Source organism: Neolamprologus multifasciatus, chromosome 2, assembly GCF_963576455.1.
Source record: "Neolamprologus multifasciatus chromosome 2, fNeoMul1.2, whole genome shotgun sequence".
Taxonomy (NCBI): domain Eukaryota; kingdom Metazoa; phylum Chordata; class Actinopteri; order Cichliformes; family Cichlidae; genus Neolamprologus; species Neolamprologus multifasciatus.
The window spans coordinates 4,599,472-4,609,781 of record NC_140440.1 but is presented as its reverse complement, the minus strand read 5'-3'; the positions used below and the strand labels follow the sequence as shown (position 1 = coordinate 4,609,781).

Genomic DNA, 10,310 nt, shown 5'->3' with positions numbered 1-10,310 from the left:
CTACAAGAGTTGGAAAAAAACAAAAGACAGACAGACAGAAAGAAACAAAGAAACAGATTCAATCTTTTAGCCAAACACTGTCCAAAACAAAAATAAGAATCAGATCATTTGCCTGTTCAGAATTGCATTTGGTACACTGGAAAATCAAAATATCATCAAAACATTGATCTTTTGGCAGGTTTGCAGTTTTCATGACAAGCAATAAATATTCTATATTTAATACATTCAACTTTAGAATAAAAGTCTGAAGTAATCTCAGACTAAAAGAATGATTCGCTACGCTCTTTTTCATGTGTCGTCATTGAAATACATGTCATGATTCCATTACAGTCTCTGTTAAATTTTAATGATTATTTAGCTTCTTTGGCTAATGAAGAGTCATGACCATTACTAATGCAACAGTACAAGGCCCTTTATGTTTTCCTCAGGGGGAGGAGTTTGTATGCAGCGAAAGATAATACCCGATCAAAGCTGATTGCACAACCCTACACAACAACATCTAACGGCCGTGCAGCGGGTCATTGGCATCTAATGGGCAGACGAGTGAATGTTAATGTTCCTCTCATTATCAGAAAAGCCCCAGCTCCTCAGGGCCCATTAGGAGACTGAATAGGACAGAACAGAATGAACCACAAGCTGACTTCATAAGTCCAAACCTAAAGTGAATGGGGGCAGTTAGTCAATTAGGAGATATGAGAAGTCAGCAAAATATCACTTAGGAAATACTCGTTAACACACCTGTCCTATCTACGGATCTAAACCGTTTTAATTGCAGTCATTGAATGCCATGGCTGCCGGTCAGAAATGTAGGTTATTTCAAATTAAGCAGTTTTTGAACAGCTGATTTAAATGTCCCAGGTGCTGCTGATCCAGTGTTTGTACAGCCTTCACCCAGGACAGAGTAATAAAATTATGTTGGGTTTTTTCTTCTTCTTTTTTTAGGCCATTATACCTTTAAAGCTGGGCTGGTTCTTAGCCAAGCTTGCACTCAGTAATATATTTCCCTGAAATTTAAGTCCAAAATATTATGATTTACTAAAATACAAAAAAGAAATCTGCCAATGGGATAAGATTATTAGGGCTACTTTTTAAAGAACCAATCAAACATAAGGGATTGCTTCTGGTCGTAGCTTCGTATTTATCCAAATAAGAAACACCCTTTAAAGCCCCTAAAAACACCAGCTACGTTAGTAATCAAAATCGAATATAATGTAAACATGATGTAAGTTCAATGAAGATACAGATTATATCATATCAAAACCCATTTAAATCAGTTTTTAGGAGGAAATCAGGGTTTAAAAGGCTACCGCTAACAGAATCTCTGAAGACTCTTGTTTTTCACACAGACTCCAGTTCATACTGCCACATAATAAATATGTTGTTTATCGTCTGCTCAAGAAACTCACAAACTGTGACAGACCACCACCAGCACCATGATGTGACCATAGAAGCTGCTGATCCAAGTCAGAGAGGTTAAGGTTAAAGAAAGCATGAAAGTGAAATTATAATTTCTCCTGCCCATTGATTTCCTTTCCTTTGCTCTGGCCTTAAGCAGCAGACATCACCAAACAGCAGTGAATTATTGACAGCTTCTGAGAATTGTGTATTGAACAGTGTTGCTGCTGGAGCCCGGTGCCACTGTGATAGGGACAGAGCTGCACTGGCTGCGCTCCAAGGCCACTTTGTCTAGGCATACAGAAACTATAAACACTCTTTATCTACCAGTTAACAATTAACCTGCAAGAGCGTCTGGTTTCCTGACTGAGTGAACCAGAATCTCTGAATGTTTCAGGTGATTTACAACAGTAAACCTTTAATTTATTCCAACATTCTCCAAATCAGCCTGGTTTCTCCCCCTCCGCGAAACTATTAAAGAATTTATTCCCGAGGAAATGAGCTTGCAGACACTTAACGCAGAGAGATAATCTATCACAGTTTATATCCTGTCTTGTTTATTGTTGACTAAATTACATTATAATGACGTGGCAGTTCAGTGTGGACTCTTCAAACCATTTGAGGCTGCTTTTTGAACTAATTAATCAGCTCGTCAACATCATATTGTTTTTTAAATCATCTTTAGGATTTTAGCGACTACGCATTAGGGACCCCTGTCAATATTCTTTGGTCTTTAATAAGCGCTAAATTTCAAGGATCTGTCTTCTGCTTATTACTTGATTAAAGGCTCTAAAAACTGTTAATTGTTCCGACTCAGCTTCTTGATATGGTTGATTAGAGCTACATTTAAAAGAAAAGATGCCAAATTTCGAGCTGCTCTGGTTGATTTCCTTCTGGTTAGCTTCCATTTCTGAAGGGTTTCAGGTAGGTGGAGCTAAGTTCAAAAGCTTTAAACGCAGTGGTGCAGAAAGGATCAGTGAATTCAACGTGGCAAGGTGGGGATGTCATGTACCTAAGTGCACCTATCAGGCACAAGAGCAACATTTGAATGTAAAGAAAAAAAATCGGATTAAAAACCACACCCACTCAGGCTCTGTAACTGGGCTTTTCCACACATTAAATATATAAGAACAGAAGAATTGTTCAAAGGAATTTACTTTAGGTTACATTACAAGGGAATATCAGTCAAATCTTTTTTATGCATTATTTTTATCCAGAATAATAGATTTTTTTTCCAAAAATCTAGTGATTTAAACTTAAATTTGCCCATTTTTAGAAAATCATCAAAGTTAGACCCACCGATGTTACTTTTATTGAGATAACAATCTGGCTGCCTGAAGGTCTAAAATAAGGTGACTCAATGCTGAAACAGCATTAGAAGAGGCTAACAATAATCACAAAGCAGCAGTGTGATCCTTTAAAAAACAAGTCAAAAGAAAGGGATATACATGTCTGTGTTGCCATTGGCTGATTTAAGCAGGTCAGGGTCGTCAGTCGGCGATGTCCCGCTGCCTCTAAAGCATCGCTCCTCAAACGCACGTTAAGTGAAATGAATTCTGTGGCTCTCTGAAATGCAATGAGCCACATCCAGAGCAATAATACCAATAAGCCCCGTGGATAATCTCATGACTGACTCAGATTAAGTCATGCACAGCAAGCTGGAAGGCTGGCTGGCCGCACTGCAGTCTGGGAGAAGGGGCACGAAAAGTGGAGGATGACATGGTGAAGTGGGTTTGTTGGGATGTTGCGGAGTCACCGAGCCAAACCGGGCCTTCCTGCTCTGCTCGCTGACGGCGACATCACGTACCGCCGCTCCAGCCGGGGGCTCAAAGGTGAAGTTGAATCAGTGGTTAATATGTGACTACACACAGCGATCCCACGCCCCGCTTCACCTCCGCTGCACCATCTGTCTGTACGGATAATTGAGCAGCATATTACGTGCAGTCGCTGCTCCGTGTTGTCCTGCAGTGTTATCGCCAACAAGGCCAAAGGTTCCACTGCAATGTTCGGCGGACAAGAAAAACTCTGGATTGACTCCTGAACAGCAGCAGCAGCAGTGCTCACACGCAGTTTTGCCTGGAGAAAACTAACTTTGCTACTTTTTAAAATAACACAATAATAATAATTTACTTGTGATATTTTAGATTAATAGACTGTAAATGAAAAAGCTCCCATAAGGCTGGATCTCATACGGTTGAGACTTGTATCCCTAAATCACACATAGGGGACAATTGTGAGTAAATAACAACTGTCCTCAACTTGGACTTCATATTGAATTTTTCAAAATGGAAAAGGTTTCAACAGCAAACCTTTACTGCCAAAACAAACAAGTGACTTCATTAAGGAAGTTCTAGTTTCTGAAAACCTACCCACGCAACACAACTGAAAGCTGACGATATGTTGGGTGTGAAGAGGTAAAAACCAATATTGACATGTTGAAACCTTTAAATGCAAAATGTAAGTGTTTAAAGTTACATTTTACACTGAAAAACATTAATCAGAGGATGCCGGTCGATAAATGACTGATTAGTTATCGATAATAAATCAGAGCTAACGGCTCTACAGGTTCAGATAAAATGAATTGTACGACACTGATGTGTGTGCTGACCTGCAGTACAGAGTGTCCCGGTGGACTGTTTTCTGGTAGGTCAGCTTCGTAGTGACTTTTCTCAAACTTCGGAGTGCAGTCGTTCTGGTCGGTCACCGTAACTCTCAGCAGAGCGCTGCTGGCCCTCGAAGGCTTCCCGCCATCCTGTACCCTAATGTTCAGGTCATACGAGTCCTTTATCTCACGATCTAAGTTGCCCATCACGACCAGCTGTGGCAGCTTCTCCTCCGCGTCCACGGCGACCTGCAGGCTGAAGAGCTGGTCAGCGTCTAATCCGGTGCTACTGCTCAGAGAGTAATCGGCCACGCCGTTGCTCCCCGAGTCTCTGTCAGTGGCCATGGGGATGGAGAAGAGGGCGCCGATGTGCGTGTTCTCGGGAATGGACAGAGTCAGGATAGGCGAGGAGAACTGCGGCGTGTTGTCATTTATGTCCAGGACCTCGATGCGACCTTCAATGAGCCGCGGCCCATTGCCGATACCCTTCACCATGTCAGTGATCGACACCTCGAACTCCAGGTAGCATTTGTCACCCTCGAACAGGTTGCGGCAGTCTCTCAGCGTCTCACGGTCGATGGGGATCTCGGTGGTGTAGATGTCACCGGTTGAGCCGTCGACCCTCAGGTACGGCGCACCCACCTCCAGCTTATAGAGATGACCAGCATTGGGCAGGCCCTGGTCTGTCGCCAGGCTGCCAATCATCGTGTTGGGCGGTCGCTCCTCAAAAACCTGATAGAGGATGTCACTGGGCGAGGCGCTGCAAGACACCAGCAGGAAGGCAGCAAAAAAGAACAAAGCTTCACACCTCGGCGCCGCCATGTCTCTGCCAGAAAACACCGCTCTGAAAGGGACAGAGACAGAAAACACATTAGTAAGACTCATGTTCTGCTTCAGACCGCACCAAACAAGACTGATAACTGAGGATCTGCAGAGCTGCTGCTCAAATTTATTTCGGGGCCACTCAAGAAAAGATGGCTAAATTCATCTCCTTCAGCGTCTAAACATATCCTCAATGGTTACTCGCCAGACCCGAATGCGGAAAGTTTTCGAGTCTGAACTCATCGGCTGAGACGGTGTGGGGAGAGCAGCCGAGCAGGGTAGAGTGATGACTTCCTCCTGTTACCAGTCGACCGCTCTGGCAGGAAGACAAACTGAACGCTGCTGCAGGCGACCAAAAATACTGACAAGAGGCAGCGGGTGGTAATGGGCCACATGATTAGAATAAAAAAGTAAGATAACACGTGGGGAGGACCGCACTCGTAGAAAATCGGATCATTTTCATGTCTTTCGTGCGTCTCAAAACATGTTTAGTTTGCAATACAACCTAAAGTCCAACATTCTGAGTAGCCTATACCATTGAAGGCCGTTTGCAGGGATAATAAACTCAAATTTAAGCTTTTTAAATGTCAAACAGAATTTCAAGCAAGAGCAGATCTTGTTCCTGTGCAAGCAATTCAAGACATAAAGAAAAACATTTGCCATTGCCTTCATCACACACTACTTGTTGGGCATAGTACTTGTTTTCCAGCATAATACAAATGTGGTACAACAGGTTCAGCAAGTCATCAATGATTGAATGCTTCAGGTAACTGTTTTATAACTACAAAAGACACACAAACCTTCAACTAAGAGTTTATTAGTTTTAAGTTTAAGTACATTTCAGACTTCACTTGACCTTGCAGACTCTCAGAAGAAATCCTTTTTTCTACAGTACTCATAAGAGTCGACTCTGCCGTCAAGTCTGAATGTGTTTACTCAAACTGACTTCATTCCTGATGGCCTGGTGTTCATAACGCTACATCTGAGCCAGACTCTTCTTGATATAAACTCTTTTCTTCTCCCCTCACTCACTCCACCTCTCCTCCTCTTTCTTCTGTCTCTACACATTATCTTTTCTTGGCAGTAAATCTCAGACAGACACTCCACTCTGTATTTCCTGCTGTAGGAGTTTCTCAGCTGCAGGTCGCAGAGGTTAATCTGAAGAGTGCTTTTTTTTTTTACTTTTCCTCCTCACGTACTTGATTTGGAGAGACTATCTCCCTCTCATACACACACACACACACACACACACACACACACACACACACACACACACAGACATACATAGATCCAACATGGACCAGCATGCTGAATGGGAAGCAGGAACCCCGCAACTCAGATGCACGCAGTTTATTTTGTCCTACAGGATGGAGTCTGCGTGTGTGTCTGAAAGAGAGGGGAGGAGTGAACTTTCTCTGTTCACAAATCCAACATAAAACCAGGACAACATTATTTTAATAGCACGTGAACCTTCACACATCAGAACGCCTCATCTGTTCACACGAACCCAGAAAGAAAGTGTTACCCTGCAGAGCACTGTGGTGATATCAGGCTACATCCACGCCAGACATCAGCCTGTTAAGTGAGACTGTAGTTATCTGCCTTAAACTTCAAAGCATTTTTTTCCCCATTAAATAAAAGACAAACGATTGTCTAGTAAAACTAAGAGTATTCTCATATGGTTGGACTCAAGCAGCTGAGCAGGATTTTAAGTGAAAATGAGCGGGAATGTAATCACGGATGACTTTATGGACCGATGATTTCTGTTGTCGGTTTGTTTAATGGCCTTGTGGTGTGGACTGAGTCTCCTGCACAATTTTTTTTTTTAAATTTAAAATCAAAAATAAATTTCAAAGTGGCAGCAGGCCCAAAAGGCTGCAAATTAGCCTTTTATATTAGCTTCTGTTATTCTGTAACAACGTTACGTAAAGGTCAACCTGGGATTTGGGATGTCTCACACTTGCACGATGGGCCCTAATTATCCATCTCCCACTCGTTTCAAACAAAACAGAGAACGGCAACAAAAACCGGACACTGATCTGAGCATTCGCCCTCGCCCCCCCCCACTGTGACACACTGGCACCGAATTACCCCTGCACCACTGCGAACGTGTGCGTGCATGTCGGGCTGTGAGTGTTAGTGTGTCTGTTACAGTGTAAATGATGCCCGTGTGTTTCTTTTCTCACATATTTTCTTCAGAGCTGCCAAATACCCCAAACTATTGACCCCTGACCTTTGACCCTGTGATATTTCACACGTCACTGTGGAAACGGAGCAAAAACAACTCGGGTGGCTGGCTGGTGTCCAGTCTGCTAATGCAGCTCTAAACACATGAGAGTGGCTCCACAAAACCAAAGCAGCCTGGCTCTCATCAGTGTGATACATACGCACACAGACGGGATGGCAGCGATCGCTGATAAGTGAGCTTCCTTTACTGTCAATGCAATGAATGCTCATGAAGTATTTTCATTTCCTTGTGTATTTACATGAAACCTCATGTAAATACACAAGGCGCTGTTCCTGAAAACAGTTTGTTTAAGGGTGACCTCATGCTTTGCCAACAGATGAATATAAAGCAGATGAATGGGATGACAGGCAGTTACTGGGTCCAACATATCTTTCCTTCTAAACGCCTTTAATGAGACTATGGAAACATGAACCCCTGCCCTGTGGATTACGAGACATTACCCGAGAACACAGAAAGCAGTTTTATTGAAAACATCTTTGTTTCTATAGATTCAATTTGGATTTTCAATTCATGAAAAATTGCAGATAAAAGTTTGCACGTGTGCAAAGTTCACGAAACGCTTGTAATGTAAACTGCAACACGCTGAATCACAGTGCCAATATCCCCTCTGGGGCAAACATTTTCATTTAGAAAGTAGCAGCTGAAAACATTTTTCAGCACAGCTCATGGTACCTGAACGCGAGCGCTGCTTTAACGCCTCGTGATAAAAATAGAAATGGAATCAGAACATTTGCTTTATTCGCTTTTTCAGCACAAACAAATCACGTAGGTGCGTTTGGTTTCTGCACGCTTGCCACTTAAGGCCTCAGGTGAGATCAGGGGATTCTGTTGGTGCAGTTGTTTCCACAGATCGTGGGGGGTTAAAAAAAAAAAAAGTCGTGAGAAAAATTTGATGCTAAAAAAATCTTCACGGTCAAAATGTGAAAAGTTCAAAGTGCATGGATTCCGTGTTCGCATGTTTGTTCACATGTAGTGCGCATTTTTGTGAGTTTGTGTGCGCCTTCCTCGGGGGACGAGTGAGCCAGAGATCGCCCCGCTCGTCTTCTTTCCCACAGTCTCGAGCTTTCTCACTAAGCAGTGTGTGTGCGTGCGTGTGTTTGCATGTTTGTGTAGAAAGCGGGACAGCCAGTTCAGCTGCTGGAGCCACTTGTGTGTGTTACATTACAAAGACATTAGACAAAGACTAAGGACAGTAACATTTCCATGTGTAAGGCTCGCTGCCGCCGTGTTTGCCGCTGGAAGAGGCGAGAGACAAAGACTCACAATAAAGTACTCAGAGGGAGCGAGAGGGGGGGGGCGTGTCCAGACAACAGCACTCATCTATACATTACAAAGCAGCTTAAAGGCCCTCGGACCACCTCCTGTGAGTGTATGTGTGTGTGTGTGTTTAGTGTTAATATTCAGAGTGTGTCTCCATGTTAATGTCCCACCTGCATCCCCGTGGAGTCACAGCTGCATTAAATTACCACCCCTGTAAATGCCACATTATGGTTTTTGCCCCCTCTCTACGCCTCGCCCCCGGGTGCTCTCATGCCAAACTTGGTACAAATATCTCCAATATGCACATAAAACAATTACAAGTGTGTCGTAAAATTGTAAGTTCAAACGCAGCTGCAGCTGAGCCATAAACTCAGTCTAAACATAGTATTTTCACTGCGGTTTATTAAGTCGATAAAATGCAGTAACGTCTCGGATGAAAAATCGTGTTTTATTTAAGTAGCAGTTTGAAAGCAAAAAAGTAAAACGTATTTCCTCCTGAAAGTTGACAGAACAGATCGGCTAACTGACTCCAGTCGGAGTGAAATGCTTCAAGACAAACACGCTTCTTACTCTTTGAAAGCTTTAGTGAATGTGCAGACTATTAAGTAATATCACTTATTATACGATTCATTTGATTTAGAGTTATAAGAATACCTTTAAATTATGACTTGACTTTCTTCTTTGAGTACTTACTTAAATATCCGAGTACTTCTCAAATGTTTAAAACCTTTAAAAACTGATGTAACACTTTCGAAATTCTGCGTACAGAAACGGGTCGCTGGATAAAATCAGGACAGATAATTAGAATCATAAATCCATTGTGAGGAAAATCAAACTAGAATTTAAACACTACTTCAGTGTTTGCCAAGGGAAATTCTTGACTGGTTTCTGTGGTTAAATGAATTTAAATCAATGACAGTCACTGTTCCAAACACAAGACTGCAACATATTTTATGTAATTTCAGAAAATGTAACAAAAAATGATCACAGAATTTAAAAAAAATGTTTTTTGTCATTTGCTTTAAAAGAAATCTATTTTGAAAACCATCCACGGATGGGTTAAGAGATGGAAAAACCAGATGAAATTTCCAGTTTTTGCTAATCCTGTTAATTAAATATCAGACAAATCCAGACAGCATGCAGATCACTGATGCAGAAATCCCATAAATCCAACAAACACCATAAAACAAATCTGTTCATTAGTTTTCATGGATGAAAAATAAAAGAAATAAAATAGAACAGAGTAAAAAGGTGGCTAGCAAAATATATAAAAACAAACACGACTGCACAAGAACACACTGAACTGCAGACACAACTTCTAGCACACAAATTGGACTACTGACCTTAGCGCTGTTCTGCAGAGCCGGTTAAACTTTAAAGATCCTGTGACTTGAGCTGTTCAGCTTGTCTGTGCTCCCTGGTGCATCTGCAGGGATGAGCTCCCAGTGCACGAGTGGGCGTATCTAAAGAATGGCATTTTCCAACCATCCTGCCTCTCTGCCTGTCCTTCCACATCATACTGCATGTATCTCCATAACAAACAGCCCTGGTACCTCTACACATGTCCCACTGACTGCAGACGCATCAAGGAATGACGAAATGTCACGAAAACCTTAAAGAACACAACATTCTTGCACCTCAGTTGTCATTGTTCCACGTTTATTCCTTAACATGCCACTTTTCACACACGGATTCATAATCCACCCTTTTCAGCTGCGATTGAAATGTAGCATCTAGAAAAAAGGGCATCAAAGGGAAGTCTGATTATGACTCCTCATCCCTGTTTCTTTGATTCCACTTTTCTGCGGGTCACACAAAGAATTACGACTGACTTGTTACACCACAGTATTTGGACTTGTGTTGCACTGCTAATATGTCCAACACTTGACTGTGACTGTCGATCAACACAACAATCATAATCCTGAACGTTTTAATCTTGATAATTTAACACAAATTATTTGTAAACTACTGGCAGACACAGCC

At 42.1% G+C, this 10,310-nt stretch overlaps 1 protein-coding gene across 10 annotated transcripts in view; it reads right to left on the bottom strand.

Moving 5' to 3' along the window:
• LOC146523865 (protocadherin-1-like) overlaps positions 1-10,310 on the bottom strand; it is a 219,002-nt gene that overhangs the window by 201,049 nt on the left and 7,643 nt on the right. For all 10 annotated transcript variants that reach the window (XR_014876173.1, XR_014876174.1, XR_014876176.1 and 7 more), the window contains exon 2: positions 4,004-4,841. Coding sequence is in view for 2 of the 10 variants with exons in the window: in XM_085173106.1 (XP_085029232.1) it covers positions 4,004-4,819 (816 nt within the window). In the remaining 8 variants the exon portion in view is untranslated. The remainder of the gene's footprint in view (positions 1-4,003; positions 4,842-10,310) is intronic.